The 24315-nt window shown below is 37.9% G+C and overlaps 1 protein-coding gene across 1 annotated transcript in view; it reads right to left on the reverse strand.

Annotated features, from left to right (window-relative positions):
• tsnare1 (T-SNARE Domain Containing 1) overlaps positions 1–24315 on the reverse strand; it is a 222811-nt gene that overhangs the window by 155377 nt on the left and 43119 nt on the right. The window contains exon 2 of the mRNA XM_084725823.1: positions 1709–1830. Within this exon, the coding sequence (XP_084581949.1) occupies positions 1709–1793 (85 nt within the window). The 5' untranslated portion in view covers positions 1794–1830. The remainder of the gene's footprint in view (positions 1–1708; positions 1831–24315) is intronic.

Genomic DNA, 24315 nt, shown 5'->3' on the forward strand with positions numbered 1-24315 from the left:
AATTTTCAGAAATCCTCAGTGTTGACATGCAGCTGGTTTGAATAACACTGAGCGCTGCTGTTAGTCTACAAAAAGTTCAGCAGAGAAGGTTCCCTTTTTGCCTTGTTTGTTGGTTAACTGATGAATCTGTAACATGCCTTTCCTGTTCATAAATTCTTTAGGTTAAAGGGATGGTACGGAGTATTTCCTGTAGGGTTGGTATGAGGTCCCAGTTGGAGTTAAGTTGGGGGGTTCATGAGTCGTTTTTTTGCATTATAGCTAAACTAAGATAATATAGCTACAATGAATTAATGTAGCTATGCTAAAATATCACAGCTAAAATAAAATAATATAGCTACAGTAAAATAAAATAAAATAGCTACAACAGTTGAGATTTCAAATCATGGTAAAAGTAATAAAATACAGAAGAAATGAATCTTGTTTGCTCATCTGTGCAGTGGTACAGCTGTGGAAATATTTCAGGGCATTAGATTATTTTAGAAAAGTTGTAAATTTATTATCTTGGCATCATAAAAGCACAATTTAGCTGTTTGGTAGAGCATGTTTTGAGAAAAAATCATACTTATGAAATCATTTTAGCTAATGTATGATGTAATAACATTCAATTTATCATATTACCGATAATGAATGATCAGATTTATTTTTTTTGTAGTAAATGGTCAGTTTTAGCTTTGCTTCACTACCTTTATCATAAAGTGACAACTGAACCTTTGTTTTAGCATCATAGTAACTGAAATGTTTGATGCAGCTTGTTTTCAGACAGCAAAAATCGTATTTATGAAATTATTTCAGCATATATATATTGTAATAAAATATCCTTACCTAGAATGATTACACCAAACAGATGCCACATGACAGTGGATTTTTTGAGCATAACATACCTAAACAGAGTGGTACAGAAGCTTAATCGGACTGAATTAAGATCAGCACATTGTTTAATAAGATATAGGCTATCGTATCATATGTAGGCTATCTGCAGAAAATTTTGCATTGCATTACTTTGCCGTCAGACAGCCTTTTTCCAACAGGTAATCTGCATTATAAGTCAGTACTGCTTTCTCCATGCCAACCAAACTCCATCTCCAAAATCAGTAACTTTACCTCACAGTACATGGGAGCTGTTTTTCCACCACTTCCTTGATCTGTTAGTTTGTTTGTGCTATTGTGAGACTTTGGAAAATCCGAACTATCCTTTTATAACACAAAAGTCACACAAAAACACAGATTAACTACCAGACTGTGGCAGTGGTACACCTGCAACCATCTGCGTAAACTTACTGATTTTGCCTATGGACTTTGGTTGCTGTGGAGACAACTGTATTTGGCTTATATAATAGACTGACAGACTGACAGAGTAAAGTGATGAAAGCATTCTAAATACACTTAATATTTTTTAGATGAACGTTTTTTAAGCAGCTAAAATACCTTTTTTTTTTTATTATTTAATTCACCGACCCCTTCCACAACAGCTAACTGCTTAGTTTTCATGCTTGGTCCTGCATCTACAATGAAGAATGTTGTTCATACTTGCAACAAGAAGTCTAATTAGTCTTAAAAATGTGTTATTTGTTTGTGGTAATTATTCCAGTGTTTCAAATGTAAAACATTAACCTTCTACTGTTGTTAAATGCTACATGTTGGACCTTTTAAAGAGCAGCACAACATGATATTTTCATGAAATCGTAAAGAATTCAATACTTGTCCTTACCTACTGGCTGGTAACCCTGCCTCGTAGGGCCTCCAAATGGGTTGCGACTGCCAAAGGAGCCTCCGTCAATGGACCCGTACGACATTGTGCCTGACGGTTGGTGGTGTGACAGCTGCGGGCGCCTGGGGAAGGAACAATAACGAGAATGTAACAAAAAAACACAGTTTATTTCCACTTTGATCTGACAGTCTGAACATGAATGCACTCACAGCACTGACAGTAAGTGAACAAAGTGAACATGATTTCTATAATGTCTTTGTACACATAAGCCCTGTACAGATGGCATTACTAGAGGACGGCTGGTAATGGGAGTTCCACCAGAGCTCTTTCGGGATGCAAACTTGCCGTTTTGAATCTAAAATAGGGCAGTGGAATTTTTTAGAAGGTGAGGGGGCAGAGAATGAAACGCCATGTCTTTCAAGTTGTCAAAAAAAGGAAGGTCAGTTTTTGACTGGCCGCATGCCATCACTGAAAGGTTCCTATACGGCTGGTGCCTACGGGACTGAATCACAATGGATGATTTTGGTGCCCGAGCTGTCAACTGAGATAGCTTCCCTCTGCAGCAGACGTTTCAGAAGCATCACCAAACCCCTAGTTCACATTATGGCAGCCCCTCACTCTACATGGGTCTGGCAGCAGGCAACCTACCGTTAGCTAGAAGCTACTTTGAAGATGATTAAAATGCCAAGCTAAACGGTCGAAACTGTGGCTGTATTTCATTTGAAAGAGTTCCAGCACTGGACATGTGACCTCCATGATGAGCACATCAGGGGTGTCCCTGACCCCTGATATGGGGAGCACAGATGTAAAACAGATCCGATGTGTCTTAAAGACTTGCTATTTATGTCTACAATGGGAGGACCCCTGACAGTGTAGACCAGTCATTCCCAAAGACACAAGTTAGTCACAGATTTGATTTGGGTCTCCTGGAAGAAATTCAAATTTTAAGATTTTTATCTGCAGTACATCTTTTATAAATCATTTTAAAAGTGTATACTGTTTTACTGATGAGAGGAAAAAACGAGAGCCAGTTAACTAAGTGCACTTATTTTGTCTCATTTATGAAGTAGGCTAATTGTTCTATACTGTAAAAATGGAAAAAGCTGAGAAACTTCTGAATTTGAAGGCAGCTTAAGCCAATAGTTTAAAAAGATTTTAAAAAGTTTCAGCAACTAATAATGTTTTGTTTAGCAAATATTATTTTCTTCTTTAGCTAAACTTGAATAGAATCACACTTGTGTTTGTATGCCCATGTTTTTCAAGTTAATCAAAGATTGTTTGAGGTAGCATCTACCCTGTTTTATTAATACTGCTTCAAAAGTGCATTATCGTGCAATATTTTTGATATTGAATTTGCATTTGTCAATATTTTTTCTTACAAACACTGAAGTGACAAATGACTGTGTAATATCAAAATATTGCTTATCTCATATTAGCAAAATCAGAGAGATTTAAATGCCAACTTTACAGGTCTGCTGGGCTTCTTTTAACTCACTTGTTTATGCATGTTTCAGTTTCACTGTTCTTATCAGCCTCTGTAAACAGCAAGAAAGCTCTAATAAATCCAGTGTCCTCTTCCTGCCCAGCACCAAACAGCACACAGACAAAGTTGGCAACCAGCTGGTGAACATAGAGGAACATTTAGCTGCTAAAGAGCCAGATCTTTCCCTCAGGAAAGAGCACATCAGAGCTAAAAGGAGAGTAAATACACAACTTACATTTATAAGGTGGACACAGTTATGACTCCACATGATGCTCCTAATGATGCTCAGTGTGTGCTGAATTTACAAGTGTTTGTGTTTGCTAACAGATGAGCTTTAAAGACCCTGCACACCCTTAGTTGCTGTCAATCTGTCTGATTAGACCGCTGCTTAGGTTGAAGGGAGGTGGAAACTTCACCGGGAGCTACTGGACATCACTTAATTCCATTTACAAGTAAGATTAACCTGAAAATAATGCATGTATAATTCATTTTTTGCAACAAAACTAGCAAGAGAGTGAGGGAGATGTCTGTTCACACCCACACGGCTCTGAGAAGAGGTCTAATCAGAAGTGAAACCACGTGTGTAGGTGTAGCATGGGTGTGCAGGGCCTATTATAAGCAGGAGGTATCATGGTAGTGCTGAATCTGTAAGCTGACTGTTTTCTGATGGCTAAGTAAGCAAGAAATCCTTTGCAAACACATTATAGTGACTACAACAGGGTGGCGTGATGGAGACGGCTGTTCTCCAACCAAAACTCCCACGTCATTTGTCAGTTGTAGAACCCTCCATATTGGAACTAAATGGTGCACCGAACTTTGTGCCGTATAATAAGCACTCTAAACCAAAACCACAGACACAGAAATCAGCTATTTTGTATAGAATCACTCAACAAACATAATGATAGTGTTAGCACAGCATCAACTCTGATTTAAGCTGAAAGGAAAACCACAATTTATTATAATTTGGGTTTGATTTTCATAGCTCAGAACATCAGTCCTAGCATTATAGTCCACCGTGACTCAGCTGAAAATAGGTCCAATGGGGCAACAAACACAAGTAACATAGAAACTCATACAGTCCGTAATTAACTGTGTAACAGATCATCATTTGTCTGTACGAAACACCCCCAATGGTTTGGCACGCTTATGATCCGTGGACTAGTTTTTCTGTTGCCATTCCTTGTAATAATAAGTAATAATATCCAAAATTTTGATGCTGAGTTGCACGGAAAAGACAAGACAGGTTCGTGCTGTATTACTCTGCAGTGCTCCATGCTCCATACAAAAAAAAAAAAAAAGCAAGTGTGTTGGATTTTGAATTATTAAATTACTGGAATTCAAAATTATTGAACAATTGATGTACTATCACAGTGTATTCAATTACAAGCACATTGAATGTTGCAACCACAAACTCAGTATATCAAACTATAGTCACGTTTGCATGTTTTCAGATTAAAGGGGTTTGTTAGAACATATAATCCAGAAAAGAAAAAAAAAATGCACTCTGAAGAATCTTGGATCTAATGGTTTAAAAGTTATGACCAGCAGGAGGGCTTTTTTTTGGCACTTTTAAAACTCAACTGAAAACCTACTTGTTCAGGCAAGCTTTTAGTTAGTGGAATAGATTTCTACCCTGGTCTGTCATTTTTTTTTTTTTTTTTGCTATCTGCATTTGCCTGCTTATTTATTAGACCTTATATTACTAAGAATCATTTTTATTTTTATTTTCTATTTATTCATTTACTTATTCTTATTTTTTTCCTCTTTCTTTGTGATCCTCCATTATGTCTTTTAATGCCTGTTTTTAATTTTTTTAATCTGATTTTGTCTGTTTTTGCCTTTGTTGTCATTTTTAATGTCACACTGTAAAACACTTTGAGTTGTATATTTTGTATGAAAGGTGCTATATAAATAAAGTTATTATTATTATTATAAAGAATAAACTGTATTGCATCAAACTCATCGACCACTTCGTGACTTCCTTGAACATCTGTAGGACTTCAGTGATACAGACAAAGTGTTTAGGCAGATGTTCAGACTTACTTAGCCTGGATATCTGTTTTCCAACAAGCGACTGCTTTAAAAGTTGTCACATTCACCTCCAGAAAGTGAAATTCTGACCATGACTTAAGGCTTTTTCACCGGTCTAACTGGGAACCTGGGGCATGCTTGCCGTGATGTTTATTGTAACTCCTGTGATCTCTGAGACAACTCACTTCAAGCATAGACAGGTCAATTGGACTAATATATTCCCAGTTGTGGGTTTCTTTTTTGGGACGATTTTTCAGGCTGATATTTATCATTTTATTTAGCCAATGTAATGGTCTGCAGAGTGACAGCTGCTCTCATCCAGCAGTACAGTACACACCCACTCAGCCGGACCATGAGTGCTCAGAGCTGGGTGAGGAGTGAGAGGAAAACAGCCTGCACAGTCAGACTCTGTGCTCTTCTCACATGGTGAATGAAGGATTTGATTTGACCAAACCAGAGTTGGTGATTGTTGTAAGAGTGGACAGACTAACAAAGATAGTTTAGGTGAGTTTTACATGTTTTTCTGTCAAATTTGAATGAAGTGTGTTTTACGAGGAGTTAATGAACCAATTAAGCTTGTCTTAGTGCAGTAAAAGAGACCAATTGAATTCAGAAGACGAACGGTTGTATTTCCCTGTTTTAAAAGGACAACAGGTGTGAGAATATTCAATTTCTTGACATTGTTTGAGTTTATTTTGTTTGCTTGCGCACATTTCCTGGCTGAAACTCGAGAGGACTGGAGGAGGTGGGAAAGGTGGGGAGACAAAGATATCGCCAATCGCCAATGGATGGGCTGACGATGATCAGTTGGATAAGTTTAACATGGCTTAACCCTGGACAGTAGGGTTTCAACCTATTTAATATATTGTTTTTGTATCAATTTGTGAGCTTTAGAGATGTTAATAGAATCCTTTTTCCATCCTCTCATGTCATTCTCGAAAAATACGAGTACGTGTAGTTGCAAAAATGCTGAACTATTCCTTTAAGCCCTACATCCAGGCTCTGGATGATGATTTTTCTGTTCTTTTGGTTTCTGATGTAATTTATTTGTCATTATACAAAACAGGGTTGTACAATGAAATTGAAGTTATAGTCCCTTCAAGCTACACGCACATAAACATATATGAGTAGAGCTGTAACACAGGCAGTGTAGTGACACGTCTTTCACTATACGCAACATGAATTACTGATATATGGTTACGCCTTAAGTCTATTTCCTCTCTTTTACGCACATAACTGCAGAGACTGTGTGTTGGGCTTGGAGCGCTGCCAAAACGTGGGTGACCTACACTCAATACTGCGCCTGAATGCATCCTGTGTAGAGACAGATGGAGGTCTGAAGCTGCTGCTGCTCTGCAAACAGGCTGCTCACGCTACGCCTCCTCTGTAGACACAGTGTAAAGGCTGCTACAGGATCAAACTTTTAGTAATGTTAATGTGTCGAGCACAACTCGGTCAGAATCTGACACCAGAAATGCATTAAATATACTTTCAGAGTCATCTAACGTATATTTATAATACTGCCAGGGCATTGTTCTGTACCCTGTGTGTGTGTGTGTGTGTGTGTGTGTGTCAGTACACTCCTACAAATAAGGATTCCAAAACGGTTCTTCCTGCAGGGCCGAGGTTCTACCCAGAACCATTTGCTTCAGAAGAACCCTTTTTTGAGGAAAGGGTTTGCCAAGGGTTCTTTGTATGATGAAGAATTCTGTTGAGAACCCTTTTCATCCTAAAAACCCTTTCAGAAGAAAGAGTTCTTCAAGGATTGTGGAAATGCCTGAAGAACTCTTTCATCAAGGGTTCATTGAGGGCTTTTCCTAACATAATATAAAAGCCCTTGGTGGGTTTTAGATAAAACTGTTGGAATATATAAAGGTTTGTCATTGAGCCCACTGGTGGGTTCAAGATAAAACCCTTGGACTATAAAAGGTTCTCAGAACCCCCTGAGTGTGTTCTCAATAAAACCCTTGGCATAAAAAATGTTCTTGATAGAACCCCTTGAGTGTGCCCTTGATAAAATCCTTACATAAAAATTTCTCAGCAGAACCCCTTGAGTGTGTTCTAAATAAAGTCCTTGACATAAACTTTCTTGATAGAACCTCCTGAGTGTGCCCTAGATAAAAACCTTGGATTATACAATGGTTCTCTGTAGAACCCCCTGAGCGTGCTCTTGATAAAACCCTTGGAATATAAAAATGTTCTCATTAGAATTCCCTTTCTGGGTTCTTGGAAGGTGGACGGGTTCGGGCTGGAACTATTATAGCATAGATCAGTTCACTGTGGAACCTTTCATAGGGGTTCTAGGTGGAACTCTTCACAGATGATTCTAGGTATAACCCTTTTGTGTTCTAGGTAGAACTTTCTGAAAGGGTTTGAAGTGGAAACTTCCTGGTCAAACTGATTATAAAGGTATGACTAGGAATTATAAAGAGTTCGACTATTGAGACAAACCATAGAACCCTTTCTGGTTCTAGTTAGCGTCATTATTTCTAAGAGTGGAATCAGAATGGTTGGAGACAGACACAGCAGTAACTGCAGTAACAGTGAATATTTAGGAGACAGCCTGTTTAGGATGTTACCCATCAGCTGCTCCCATGATGAGAGGGGAGGAGGACACAGAATACTCATGTGAATTCTGCTGAAAAGGTCAAATCATCATGTGAACATGTGTTTCACCTGCGGCCACAGACACACAGATGAAACCCTAATCAACAAATCTCCCTCAGCGCTCCAGCATCTCTATCAAAGGTCAGAACACGATGCTGGTCAAGTGGCCGACACTCTTTCCCCACCGTGAAAGACGAGCATTCAGACAAGCAGGAGAATGTGATTACACTCTGGAGTCATTGTGCGGCCCATTGTTGTGTTGAAGCCAGTGAATCTGGCCTATAGGACCGGCATTATGGGCACGAGGCGGGACAGAGCAGCAGCAAGAGATTCAGTGTCCGCACATTACAGGGAGACAGATTCAGTGGGCCATGAGAACGTTTAATCCGATTAATTTTCATAGAGAAGGGAGATTAATTACTTTTGGCAGTCCATAAACAATCTTCACTCTGCTTGATTTCAAGCCCAGTGACCGCGCCTCACGTCCCTCTGAAGTGTGGACACGCACCGCTCCTATCTGCATACGAGATGCACACTCATGGATGCACATTTATGTCTGCACACACACATTTGGATAACCTTACCCTTCAACACTGTGCAGAATTATAAATCCCCCAGGTTAGCTGTTCACACAAGTGAAAATTGAGTCCTGCTGAAACAAACAAACAAAAAATAAGCATATTGCTGTGTTGTTACTCATGCACAGCATCATCCCTGGTGATGTCATCAGGGCATGCCCTGTCCTCTGAAAGTCAAGCCTTCTGTCGAAGCATCATCACCAGTTGTAAAAGCTGGTGAATTTGCCCAAATTGCTATAAATAACAGTTTTTGCAATGCTGTATACGACATATAGTATTTGCAGTAACTTTAAAAAATGCAACAGGGGAGTGGAAAGTCAAGTCAGTTTTTATGTATATAGTAACTCTCAGGGCACTTTTCATACTGTACTTTATAAAAGCATCTACAGTGAGCCAACGGTTCCCACCATGAGCAAGCACTAGGCAATGGTGGTGAGGAAAAACTGCCTTTTAACTGTCAGAAACCTTGAAAGTATGACAGCCTATTGCTGCCACGCCAGAAAAACGTGCACATTCAAGCGTGCACAAGCAAGCAGCTTATTCCAACTGATATGTCCATTTACTCCTACTGGACATAGCAAGTATGATAGGAAAAGTATAGGGAGCAAGAAAGTCCACATTCGGAGTAGGTGGGGTGCATGAACAGCTCAAATAAAGTGCAAGACTTTCACCCAGGAGACTAGGGTCTGAGTCCTCTGTGGAACCGAAACTAAATCATAGAGTTGTTTAAATTTTTTGAGTGACTTAAAATTTTGTTACACACATGGCAACTGTTGCCTCCCTTCCATCATGTGACATAACTAACGTAGATACTTTTACCCAAACCACAATCTTTTCCTAAACCCAACCAAGTAGTTTTTGTGCCTAAACCCAAACAAACTATTTTCCAATGTAAAATATGTGTCACATGAGTTATGCTCCTGTACGCGTGAAGTCACTTCTGTTACATGGTATACAAGCATTATGTATGTATGCAGCCGATACTCTCCACCAATAATATTTGTCATTTCGGGAGGTGAATTAACAATCCACCCGTTCTGCTTAGGTATGATATGCTGTTTAGGTATGAGGATGTTTTCAAAAGAAACATGGTAGAACACGACAAGTTTCTTGTTATGACGTTTTTTTGTTTTTTTGTTTTTTTTTACAGTATAATAAGATATTTTCACTTTGCACCAGCATAGAAACTTAACAATAATAACAATATACTGTTTATCTTGTTATAACATGAAATATTTCATGTTCATACAACATGTTATAACAAATTATATTTTAAGATAAGAAAAACAGTATAGACCCTTTAAAGCAGTTTCACTCCACTGAGACGGCACTCCTATCAGAGGAGGAATCACTGCATTCAGCTGAAGCTGCTGGTCAGTCCTCAGCTCTGCTGCTGTTAGATCTGTGAGCTTTTGACACAGTTAACCATCAAATCCTCCTCTCAACACTCACTGAGCTTTGTATCTCAGGATCTGGCCTCCACTGATCCATGTTCTACCACTCAGGGAGATATTTTGGAGTATCTTGAAGTGGAAAAGTGTCTAAACCACACAACTTATCCACAGGGGTTCCTCAAGGGTCAGTTCTTGCTCCCCTTCTCTTCTCAATACACACCACCTCACTTGGTACAATAATCCACTCCCATGGCTTCTCATACCATTGCTATGCTGATAACTCCCAGCTCGTCCTACAGTTCCCCGCAGAACTCTCTGCTCGAACCTCATCGTGTCTTACAAATGTCTTAACATGTATGAACGAAAACCTCCTTCAACCTAATGTCTTCAAGACTGATATACCCACCACAACAGGGCCCTAAGTCACTAGCTAGACTCTTCTCTTTTGTATTTCCCTGGTGGTGGAACATGTCACCTAACTCTTTAAGAAAAGACTAAAAACACAGCTCTTTTGTGAACATCTCTGCACTTGATACATTGCAAAAAAACAAAAAAAAAAACAAAAAAAACAACTAACTAATAATAAAAAATCTGATACATCCTATGCATTGCCTCTTGCACTGACTCGAGCTTTGCTTTGTGGCACTTACTGAGAGATTCCACCAAAAACGGCACATCTGCACCACTGTTCTGATCCGTCGTCTACATGGCTGCAAGCCCCCACCAGCAGTGTTTCAGAACCACTTCAGCAGAGGAGCGTTTTGCTTGCCTGATTATGTTTACTTGCTCAGATTTAGTTGATTTGTTGATCTTTGTGCTTCTACCATCGAGAGTCTGCATGGGGTCTTTTATTTTGAAAATTAACAGGGTTCTCCCTGCCATATAATGTTATAATGTGAAACTTATCATGTTATTGCAAGATAAATAGCATATTGTCTTTTTGCTATACCATAAGCTTGTATATTGTAATGACATGAAAATATCTTTTATAACGATAAACTTTTCATGTTATAACATGATACTGATCCATTTTCCTTTTTTCTGGTGTGGCAGCAATACGCTTCCATATGAAGAGAAGACGGCTCTGGGTGGGCGGCCATCTGCCTGGACTGGGACTGTGACTGACCAGAACCTCTCAGTGTATGGATACCAGAATGCCTGGCAGCAGTGGCAGTAGCCAGAGATAATCTGACATGAGCATTTACTGTCAGACTCTCTGCTTCTCTGCTCAAAAGACAAGGAGTCTGGCAGAGCCAGCTGGTCTGATACGAGAGGTTCTCCTGGTGTGTCTGGGGCAGTGCCAGTACATCGTCATAGCACCGCTGTTCATAGCATCATCAGCTCTCTTATAACCAGGCTAAATTAGTTAAAACCCAGAGATCTCCGACCACAGATCTGACAATGACTTGAGAGCAAAAGCCTCTCAAACCGTATAAACATGATGATGGAAAAACAGTAATTACTGTAAATGTAGGCTGTAACTCGCAGGTCAACTCAAAATATGAACCCTTTTAGTGTGACATTTAAAAACAACAACAGATCGTGATCCTGCAAAGTGATTGGCCGGCACGTTTTCACCAATCTGTTTTTATACTATTATTATTACACTTATCTATCTTATTACAATCCTCTTTGCAGACACATGCATTTCAAAACAAAGAGCCTCTGCTAGTTTCATCCTCTAAGTGACGCACTGAGCTGGATTTCTTAAAGTTAATACTTAAAGTCCATATAAATTAAATTATACATGTTAGAAAATAGTTGCTGAAACATGGCTTGGTGACGTGCCAGAGTCATTGTCCCCCAACAGTATAACAAAACCACGAACCGACACAAGAATGACACTGTCTCAGTCACTGTCTGACACTGCCAGCAGTTCACTTCAGCTCACTGCAGTTCCTAATTTTTTATAGTTAGCGATTTTTTTAATCATTTAAATTTGGTGGTCAATAACACATTTCAATGGTGTGACAAACTCAGAACAAACATTTATTAATGCTTTACAAAATCTTTAAACTACATCTAAAGAAACTGCACCTTAAAAGTGTTATTTTGGGGGATGGTTATTCTTTAAATCCTGGCAGACTGGAATCAGAAACACTGAAGCAAAAAGCATAATAACAGCAAAACATAATCTGCTGATTATGTTTTGGATTAAATGTTTGGGTGGTAAACATCAGAAAATGGTGAAAATGCCCATCATAATTTCCCAGAGCTGAGGTGAACATCTTCAAATCATGTCTTTTGTCTGATCAACGGTCCAGAACATTCAGTTTACAACGGTATAGAAAAGGGAGAAGCATTTAAGAAGCTGTAAACTGAGTTGTTAGGAATTTGCTTAAACAGTTAACAAGACTATTACAAATTCCGTTCATTCATTCAGCTGAGGGAGCCAGTGAATCCAACCCTAACTTGCGTTTATCCATTGCGTCCTACACAGAAAGTTGGACAACAAGGAAGTAAAATTATTTTCCCTCAACATACTGAATAAATGTTATTGTTTCCACCACATTTTTTGTCTCTATTATAATTAAAAACTGTAAAAATTGAAAAAAGTTCAATAATTTATTATTTTTTTAATGGCATCTGCAGAGCCTTGCTTATTTGACTGTGTCCATAGAAAACAAGCTACAGAACAGCCTGTTCTAGTGGGAAAAATAACCAGCTAGAAGAAAAACTTTGGCTATAAAAGCCAAAATTTGGTGGCCTCTGGCACAGTCCAGTGCCACACTGATCATAGTTATTGCACATTTGAATGATTTCCCCGTCCTGTAAACAAGTAAATAATTGTAAAGAAGAAATAGACTTCTTGTGTATTTTAGCCTGCACAGTCTGTAGATAGCTATGATTTAAAACCACACCTATTCCTGATTTGTGCATAAGAATCATTAGCCTAAAATATGACTTGGGGTATTTGACATTAGTTTGTATAACTTGCCAGCTGCAAAAAAAAAAAAAAAGAAAAGAAAAGAGTCTTAGCACATTTTAAAGTGTAAAATGACGATGAGTGTGCACCAGGGGCATTGCCTGCATTTCCCTCATATGACATTAGCCCCTTTTGAATCATTACCTGTATTAGTCTGTGTTTGCAATCTTGCATCTTACAGATGACTCTGCTGTAAAAAGCGCAGTGTAAGTAAAGATAGATCATTAATTTGTTCATTCATTAGGCTCATAAACGTCTGTATGGCGTATAAGGAAATATATATTTCACTGTATACTTTATAATGCATACGGTGAAACTGTCCCTGCTCTCTTCTCGCTCTGGCCTGCACTCTCACACACAGTGGTGAATATGCTGCTCCTTCAAACATCATTAAAACATTGATTGTATGTTCATTTTATTTTTAGAAATGCTTAATTTAATATTTTAGAAAACAGAATACAGATAACACACACATTTTCCAAACTTATCCAGACCTGGAAATTGTTTAAATTGACTTCCATACTTTTCCATACTGTGCTGGAACCCTGTTATATTGTAAATGTGTTTGAAAACTTTTCCAAAAATTTAGTACATGTGAATGTTTCCTTGTTTTTTTCCAGGTGGTGAAATGTTTGCAGATTCACACAATAACATGTTTTTCTAAAGAACATTCTATAACAGCTGTATACTCAGAATACACATGATGTGATCACTCACTGTAAATCTGAATACTCACATTAATGATCTTTAGTAAGTAGTAAAAACTTCAAAGTTGTGTAGAGGTTCTACTAACTTAAAGATGAGTGCCAGTCATTTGTTTTTCTTTTGTGATTATTAAACTCATTACTTTTGATTAATGAGGGAAATCAGGTCAAATATTTTAAGAAAATAAAAGGATTTTATTTGTTGCTATATTGAGTTTACTGAGCATGAAAAAAAGGGATTTACACTTAGTATATATACTAATATTAAACTCATTTCTTCAGTTCTGTTAAGTTATTGGGGTGAAAGAGGTGACAGAAAATTCCAAGCTGTATTTAATCTAAATATTTAAGCTGGAGTGCATGTAACATTGACTGATAATAAACTCAAATGTTGGAGGTTAAGTAAAAAAAAAAACAAAATGTGGCAACTAGATGCCTCGATTGTAGGGCTAACAGAGGAATCTATCATATATTTACTAAGTCTGAAGATGACTAAAAGTCTTTAGAGATGAAGGAAAGATGTTGAGTTTAAATACTTGCTACTCTGACATCAATGCTGCAGCCACGGTGTCCTCCTTTGAAAATTTTATTCTTGGCTGAAATAACAGTTTTAGTTTGCTTGTTCCACATTATTCAGAGTTCAAATGAATGCTGAATGTTCACTGAATGAGTCAGTGTCTGTTTATGAGTTGCAAGAAATCATTAATAATCTCTTAAATGGAGTTGATGTTTTTAACGGTTCAATTGAGCAAAATGTTAATGGAGTTTGGCAGGCAGTGAGACAGGCAGCCACTTAACTCAAAGTCCAGAGTGTGTTCAGAGCAGTGGGCTTTTGTTGTCAGGATAACAAGCTTAAATTTGCATTGACAGACAGCTGACAGTTATAAACAGCTGATCAATTTACGGCAGAGGACTTGTCCTCACTTGTTGTAGTAAATTTATGATCTTGTATGTATCCTGCACTCCTGCAAGGCTCCTGCAGCCTGCAGAGGGTCTGGGGAGGAGGATGCACAACTCGCTTCACCCATAGATCATATATCAAACAGGACTACAACCCATTGAATATACAGTCTATGGCTCCAACTTGCTATTTGGACTGCAGTACTTAATGTTGCATGCGCAGTTGCTACACATTGCTCCCATATAAAATGTGGCACACCGGACACTAATGAAAAGTAACAGGATCCCATTTTGAGGCTAATTAATTGCATGGTATCAGATCAGTGCATAAACTGGCTGATAAGATTCAGCATTTTAGGATGTATTGGAAGCATCTCCAATAGTGGTATCAGTGTGGGTAGTTCACAAAAGGACACATATCCATCTGAACAGATGAGGAGTTATAGCCTTTCATCTCTGCCCTGAAATATATGAATCCAGCATTTCTCCTGTTAACTCCTGCTGGGAAATAAAATACATTTTCTGCAGGCAAATATATGTCTTTTAAAGCAATTTCACAGCAAACAAAAAATATACAAAAAAAGTCTGGGTGGTGAGCGATTTTTCTGGCACATGAAATGGCACTTTTGAATGGAGACAGCTCTCACTTATGGAGAAAAATAGGCCCTGACACTGGTAAACAGAGTAGAAGTGAGGTAGAGCGGTGTGCACCCCTGTGTGACACTGCAGGACACAGAAGGATGGTAAATACAGGCCTGGCAGGGCAGAGTGACTGGATCCACAGCTACTCACCACCCCCACTGGTTTTCATTCAGTCCCCCACTCCTTTCACAGCTGTCATTATCAGCAACACACGGCTTAGCTTAGCCAGAGCAGGCAACTGAGCAGAAATAAGCCGACACCCTGGACACAAATGCTGCATTTATCACAAACAAGCAAGGGCCAACCTGAGGCGGGCCTGTGTCTGATCGTGTGTGTGTGTGTGTGTGGGAGGGTTCCACTGATGTGCCTGTTTTGAACGCTGATATCAACATTTCTAGACGGAGGTGACCATTAATGTTTTTGTTATGTATATCCCACCATTTCTCATCAAAACAAATACAAATATAAGGCATTTCAATCAGTCTTCATTATGTGGGAAAGCCTCTTAAACAGCTTTAGGTCAAAATAAATGACAATTTCTTTCACTTGTTCAGGACATATGATGATCTGAGAGCTATTTTCACAGTTTCAAAATATACACGGACTGCATAATGTAACTTATGACCGTAGCACCAAGACTGCACATGTCACACTAATGTAAGAAATGATTAACACTAGAAGTCCCACAATTCCTAGAACTACTAGAACAGCCATAAGAGGTCATTTTGACTTTTGACATCCAAACTCTATTAACTCTCATGATAAATACCAGACTAAGAAATGAATGCATGTATTCTGTTAGTTTATCTTTTTGAGATTAGATTAAATGTAAATTGTACATTTTGTAAAAATCTATTTAGAAGTGAATCTAAATGTACACCATAACATGCAGTAAACCATAATGATTACATATATATTTACTGCAGTATTTTTCTGTATGATAATAACCATTTAAATCAAATCAAATCTTAGATTAATCTAGAATTACTCAGAGTGGGAAACAGTCAAATGTATTTTGTTATTTTAACATTAATAACCATCACAAAAAATCATCACAGTCTGTGGGAAAAGGCTGGAAACGAGTACAAAAGTAATTATAGGTGCTTACACAAAAAGTGTGACAACCGTCCCTTGTCTCCCCTACTTTATTTTTAATTGAGTCTAATTAATTAATTATCGTTACTTAAATGTCGGGGAACTGGAAAGCAACACTATTTGTGAAGTTTTGTTGACAAAGACAATGATAGCTAAAGGTACAGGTGCACATGATGCAGTCAAAAAAAAAAGTTTTAACGTGATTGTTAGTATATTATCATAAAAATTTAACACATGTACAAAATTAATTTACATGCTTCCAAGTACCTCTTAAGCTGTTGGAATTGATACAAAACCCCCTTTTTTCCCCATTGCACCAATAAATTAGTGTACCAGTCGGTACCAAAACTTCATACCAAGCGCTGTCACTGGAGAAGAAAAAGGATATTTTGATCCCACTTTATTTTACACCACTAAGACATAACAAGCCATGCTTCTCTCAAATTAGACAAAAACTATGTATAAAATATTACTAATTAGACAGTAAAAATCATAACATTACCTTAATAAGAGCTAACAAGCTGTCATTTGGATGAAATTAGACAAAAACTATAAATAATGCATTCTTTATTGCAAAAAATATGCAGCCCTAATATGAATTAGATAAAAGCTAGAAATAATATGTTTTATTAGACAGTAAACAAACATCACTTTACACTAATAAGAGCTAACAAGCCATAATTTGTAATATATTAGACAAAAACTTGAAACAATATCTTTTATTAGACACTAATTGCCCCCTATTAAAGTCTAAAAGATCTGGGAAATAATACACTTCAGTTTATATACAGTTCTGTTGTATTGTGTCACCAATTACCCTCTAATAAGCTCCAATTAAATTCTTAACAATTTTATTTCTAGTTTTTGTCTATTTTGATACAAAGTATGGCTTGTTATGTCCAATTAGGGAAAGGTTGTTTTTGTTTACTGTCTAATAAAATATATTATTTCTAGTTTTTGTCTGATTTGATACAAATTACAGCTTGTTAGTGAACTGTAAAAACTGTAAAATAAAGTGTGACCAGTATTTTTGGTAATAAACTGATCAAATAAGTAGTCAGAACAGCAGTGGTGTGTACTTATTTCTCTTTTCTCTCCAGTTAAAACCAAACTGCTGAGTCTCTGTCCTTAGAGAACCTGGAGAACCATACAGGTGGTACGTTGTTATTTTGATTTTGTTCTATGAATTGCCTCTAAACTGCGTATGCTCTACATTGCAGACAATCCTCTGAAGCATACAGTAGGATTTAGATTATTATCCTTCCAGGCAGCCTTTGATTTGGATGCATTTCATTATACTATAGAAATCAACCAGCAGGTGTGTCAGTTCTCCAACAGGAAAATGTATTTTAGTATTTTTCAGGAGGTTTCCTGCAGAGGACTGGGCAATTAGGCTCTAATTGCAGTGAAAAAAAGAACAGTTGGCAGGGTTGATAAGTGGCCCTGATTTATTAGAGTTTCAAAGAAAGGCTTGAAATGATATTTACATAGAAAATGGACGGGGTCATGTTGTGTCAAGTTTATCCAATTATGAGTTCAGACATTTGCAGTTCTCTCAAGTAAAATATTTGATGAATTAACAGCCTCTTATGTACTTCGCCAGCGTGACCTCTTCCACTTTAATGTAATGTGATGTTTGTTTCTTACAAACCTTTTGCATTGCAATGCATTTTTTTTTCTGTGATGAGCACAGAGTTGCACAGACCAGAAAATCTCATACTAACCAGAAATTACTGCACAACACTACATACGTACCACAAGTTCTTTAAAGAAGAGGTTATTGATCATGTCACATTGTTTGATAAATATCACCCTTTATTGAAAACTGTGACAAATCACATCCAAAAAACTAGAGAGATAGATATTCACAACTTGCAACAACTTAAAAATGTGTTAAAGGTCTTCAAAATCTAAGAAATTAAAAAAAAAAGATGTGGTGACCTTTTTTGTCTATGAAAAATTATTTTCACAGTTATGAGGTCCCTCATTTTAGTTGCACAATTAAGTTATTACTCTTTATTTATCTATGTCTTTTTTCAGCTTTTTAAAATTATAACTTGAAGGCTGAGGTAACCATGCTTACTGTTCTTACTGTTCTTCTTTCTGTTTTTTTTAAGAAAATGTTGGCCTTTTAAAGTTGTGTCCCAGACTTCTGTCAACTCTGTTAGATTTTTACAAAAACACGATTTAATCAGGCATAAAATATATTTGACTTTACATAAACATTTATCTCTTTCTTTGGTTTTCTATGTTGCACATTTCAAATATTCTTATCCTTCATACTGTGAACCTTTGCAGATCCCCTGGTGAATACTTTGCACATTCCTGCACAGATTTTTCATTAACATAACATACTGTACATTTCTTTTTTTAATGTCTTCATACTTCTTGCAGCACTTGCTTTTTATCTCTCTTCACAGAACCAAAAGCCAAATTTTATGCTATGTTTTGCAGAGGGATTTAACAGGAACACACAACTGCAGATACTGTCAAACTTAACATTAAAATTGTCTTCATCATGTTAAGATCTGGCTTGAAGGTCTTATTCAGTTCAGCTCTGTTGGAGCAGAAACATGGGGGAGGCATATTGTGTCTATCCAACTGTGTGATTTATTATCTATTATCTATTTATTTTTGTGCAGCTTTAAATACCAATAACAATAAAAAGACTCTGAGCACAAAATGTCTTTCTAATGCTATAGAACTAAATCACAGCAGTGTTACATTTCTCTTATAACATTGCAAATTTGTGCTACATTAACATCATTCCCACAGCAGGATTGGTTGTGACATGCTTGTGTTTCAGGTGATGGAACAAAGTAACAGATCTGAGAGCAGCTTGTTCCAGTAGTTTTTTTTTATATTTAGCTTTATTTTCATCTATATGAGACTGAGGTGTGACGGAGCAGGTAATCTCTACCAAATCTGTCTCTGTGGCCCAGGCTGCAAAATATCCAACATTTGAGTGGTCTTCTTCTAATGTTGACTCCACTTGTGTGTCGACTAAACCCGCACAAAACACTCGAGCGCACGATGACTGACACTGATGGGTTGTTACTGAGGGTTATCTGGAATTCAGTAGGGGTGAGCTGAAAATGACAGCCTGCTTGTGATTCTCTCAACACATCAACGTGACTTAAATAAGGCTGGTAAGAGATTCATAATCAGTACTTAACATTAGCACCCGCCCACCCGCCAAATGTGGGGAGAATTCGGCCATGGCATGTACACACAGTCACTCTTGCCAGCTACTCTGATATTTAAAGCTGGGTGATATAAAGATCTCAAATCGAGGTTATGATAAACCATTTGATATGGATGTATCTAACAATCTATTATAGCGAAGACATAAACGTGACAACCAATCAAGACAGTATGAACAAGCAGAACACAAACTCTCAGTCCAATGCAATGTTGTGATGGCAACAATTCACGCAGATTCACCTGGCAATTTTTTTTTTCAATCACTGCAACTTTTCCACAAATTTTTACCAATAACTGTAACTTCCTGCAAGTCCCAACTATGAAAAGAACACGAGGTTTCTCACCATTATTGACATTCATCAGTGATCTGTGCATTTATATATTTTGCAAGCTCATGCTTGCTGTCTTGATTGAGCTTTATCTCCAAAAAAGAATTTGCTTTCTGAAATACCACTCAGGTGCACTTCATCATTTACGAACAGAGCATCTTTTTGGTGAGGCATGGAACAAAGTGCAGGTTTATTCTCCCTGGAACAATTTACATTTGATTTTAACGGATTATACGAAAGATTTTTTTTTTTTTTTTGCAATTTTCACTTACTCCCGCAATTTCATTGCAAAAAAATGCCTGAAAACTTTATAACATACAGCGGAATTTTAAAAAAAATGTTGCCACGACATCAGGCATTTTATCCCTCAACAATCCCCAAAACAGCCCATAAAATCCTGGAGTAACTTTCTGTCCTCTCTTACACAGACATAAACCACTCATTACGCTGATGTGCTGAAAGTGAACTGAGGAAAGTGTTGACAAAAAAATGTAACACAACATCACTTAAACTAGATGTAAATGTTCTGAGTATCTCACTTTGGCAATGAGGCAGACAGATTAAGAAGGACTGCAGAATGTGCTATGGGTTGATCCCAACCAAGACAAGAACACAAAATAAATAACTAAATTGTCATGGTTGTAGGATTTGTTGGTTTGTTTGGGTATGTTTTGTGTTTTCTCCCTGTCTCCCTTCCCCCCCTCCTTTTTTCTCTCCAGGGCAGTGTGTGTGTGCAGCGGCGGCAGTGATTGGCTGGCTCGGCTCAACGAGACACACCTGGCGCTCGTCTACTCATTTCACCTGCAATATAAGCCTGGTCAAGACGCCACTCCTGCGCAGGACTATTCCGTACCAGTCGGTAGAGTAGTGACAGCTCTTCTCTCTTCCACTCGCGGATTTCTTGTGTTTTTTCGTGGATTTAATTCGCCTGTGTTTTTGTCCAGCACCAGCGAACCCTCCAGCTGCTCGTGCCACTCTCGCCTTCCGGAGCTATCGCCTGCTCGGGTTCCTCCTGCCTCACCTGCTACACCAGCCTGCCGACCACTGCCTGCACCTGCCCTCGCCTTTTGTTGTCTTTTTGGTCCCGTGTTGGAAAATAAACTTTTTTGAACACTTCTTCTGCCTCTGTCTCTGCATCCGGGGTCCAGGCCTTGTCAGAACCTAACATAAATAACTAAATATAAATGAAACCATACCATGTTTGCACAGTTTAATGTTTATATTATTCTCAGATTATCGAGCTGCATAACAAACAGGGTTGCACTTTTAACAGTACCGACCAAAATGATAAAAAAAAAAAAAAAAAAATGATAACAACATAACAGGAAGGAAATCCTGTTTCCTCAGTGTTGCCCTGGTGACTGACTGACAGGCTTCAGGTTGAGACATGTGGGAGGGAAATAATAATGGATATAATATTTCATATATGCAGTATTAGAAGGAATGCTCATTTTTACATCATTATTTTAATTTAAAACATATCATTATGGTGTATTTTTTTATTTCTGCACCAAACAAAGATGTTTTCTTAAGTCTGTGAAAATACAGTGTGTAGGCCAGGACATTTCTGCAGCACCATATTTAATCTAAAATCATTTAACACATATTGCGCCTCCTGTGATTTGAAAATTGCCATAAGCCAAATTGCTTTGTTCAGCCCTGTTTTCGTCAATGTTTGAGCTCAAGTAGATCAAAGAAAGAGTTGGGAAAGATTCAGACTTAAGATTTACAGAAACAAAAACTCCTGTGACTGAACAACAACACATGGTAAAGGTTGATAATTCTCTTCACAGCTCTTATTCTGACTACTTCTCCATTTGCATTAATATATTGTTAAAATTGTTAAAATATTCTTATATTGTTTCTTATTCTTTTATTTTTTAATTTCACTTTTAGCATTTAACATTTACTGTGTATTGTATTGTATGTATCGTCTATTATGACTTTTTGCTTTAGCAACATGATTGGACTAATAAAGCTGATTAAATTGAAATTGAAATCTGCCATTGATAGCACATTAAACTAATACTGAGTAGTTCTTGAGAGGAATACTTTGTAGTATTTTTTCAGTACTTTTACTTGTAATTGAGTAATATTTTAATAATGTAACAGTACTTGAGTACCAGTTTTCAGTAAGTCCTAAACAGAGTGCAGTGAATCACCATACCTGGATCTTAAGGGGGGTCTTTCAATGATAATGAACACTGACTGGTCACTTTGTTATATTTAAAGAAAGGCCTCTGCAGACCCATTTATCAGTGTATTCCTACTGTGTGTGTCACTGTATCGTTTCTGCACGCACACACCAAAAGCTCAAGTCCACTCGTTCAAACTTCACTGATGACAATGAAATGAAATTTTAAAGACCCCAGGCCCTTTTAACTGTAGCCAAGTTAGTGTCAGCGGTCAGGAATCGGGTCGGTGAGACATGACGGCCATTAACACTGCAATGTTGTTTCTCAAAGACAGGACTGACCCTAATCAGCCAGGCCTCTTTTGACAAATCTGCTCACTCTGACATCCAAGACTTCCTGATTCCCAGCTGTAATGGAAGCTCCCTGTCTAATTATTTCACTCACACAATTCGATTAAGTGACTATATCAGGTTAATGGATATATAAATGTGTTAGATATGATTCATTTACCAACCCAGAAATGTCTGCTGGAATTATTCCATATTCCACAGTGTGCTGTAATAGTTCTCATTTAACCCTAATGTTTATCTGTAGCCTCAGGCAGGTCGGACAACTCTTACAGTGGTGTGGAGAAACAGAAATATTGTAGCCAAGATATTAACATCTTATGTCAAGATAATAGAAACTGCCCATCAAAAGAAAGCAGTGCTGAAAACGTAAAAGTCCTCAGACAATTCTAAGAAACCTGCATGGACAATTGACAGGGCTGATCCTAATGACTCTTCTACATTCATGCCAGCTGGCTGATTGCACAGATACATCTGGACTGAGAAATCTACTGTCACGAAACACAGGAAGTTGAGTCAGAAAGAGTCTGAATGCAAATGTAGCTATGAAAATTAAAGATACCTTTTACAAAAGGCTCATTTGTTGCTGCGTCTGCAAATGCAGGTTAAGACTCTACCATGCAAACAGAAAGACATAAATCAACAACATCCAGAAAGTCTGCAGACGTCTCATCTGAGATGGACTGATGCAAAGTGGAAAAGTGTGCAGTGGTCTGACGAGTGCAGGATTCAGATAAGGAGTAAAAGGACCGTCCAGATTGTTAACTTCAAAAGACTCTATCTGTGATGGGAAGGAGGTGTGTTAGAGCCCATGGCATCATGGGTAAATGCTGAAAGGTTCATTTTTGAGCAACATCTGCTGCCATCCAGACCTAATGGTAAACATGCCCCCTCCCTGAATTCAATTGATTATAAGATTAAAAGATTTTTGTCAATCAATGCACTCTGTTTTTATTTATATTTTACAAAATGTGGAGTTGGGTTTGCACACAGGCACATACCAAGACGTAGTTTTGAAGCATTTAGCCTACTGTGTGTGTATGTAATGAAACTTATTAACACAACAGACACACTGCTTTCTGTCCGCTCAGTGTCAGTAAAGTTCTCTGATGTACCGACTTCAGCCCACTGCTCTGTACGCTGTCAATTTGTCTGTAATTATTAGTTGCCACTGCTATTTGAAAGTCATAATGTTACAAAGCTGTTGCGTCAAGCATGTGTCTGGATGTTAGACGCTAAGTTGCTTTCATGGGAGGTCGGATGGTGGAATATCCCTCTTGTAAATCTGTAACCACAATGTTCACCATGTATCCTCAGGAAAAATTGATGCTTTCAAGAGGATGAAACTCTTAATTTCCATCACAGACTGAGGAAGAGTTGGCACAGTAAACACCATGTTGGTGAAATTTTATAGATGATACTGAAAGAAAGCTGACAGAAACATTTCAGTTTGAACAAGCAGGTTTCAGAGGGTTTAAGACCACAATCTTTTCCAAGTACGACTAGATGTAGTTACAACTTGTCATGTTGTGAATCTCTGGTGTAAGATCTCCACAAATGCTCCCCAAGAACACCTCAATGCTTTCCTTTCAAAAATATTGCTTCCAGCAGTACCCGACAATCTCTGAACACCCCCTGGTGTACTGCCCCCATTAAGAAATGCTACTGTAAAGCCACCATCAGGGTCACATACATGGTTCAGAGTGTCTTTACAATAACTGGATGGATATCTGTTCAATTCAGTTTGGATATTCAAGCCCAAATTAAGACTCCACCATGGAAAAAGACCATCCAGATTGTTACCAGCACTAACTTCAAAAGACAGCAGCTGTGATGATATGGGGGTGTGTTAGTGCCCATGGCATTATGGGTAACTGCCACATCTGTGAAGGCTGCATTAATGCTGAAAGGTTCATACAGGTTTTGGAGCAACATAAGCAGCCATCCAGGCGAAAGAATTTGACTTTCAAAACTTCAACAATTAGTGTCCTCAGTTCACAAACGTTGATTGATTGTTGTTAAAAGATAAGGTGCTGTATCACAGCGGTAAAAAAGCTCCTGTCCAAACCTTTTTTTTTTTACAGGCATTAAATTCAGAATGAGTGCATCTTTACAAAAACCAGTAAAGTTTGAGCATTAAATATCTTGTCTTTGTACTGGATTCAGTTGAATATAGCTCGAAAAGGATCAGCAAATCGGTTTTTATTTAAGTCTTACACAATGTCCCAACTT

This window comes from Lutjanus erythropterus, chromosome 9 (assembly GCF_056507025.1).
Source record: "Lutjanus erythropterus isolate fLutEry1 chromosome 9, fLutEry1.hap2, whole genome shotgun sequence".
NCBI classification, from domain to species: Eukaryota; Metazoa; Chordata; class Actinopteri; order Lutjaniformes; family Lutjanidae; genus Lutjanus; species Lutjanus erythropterus.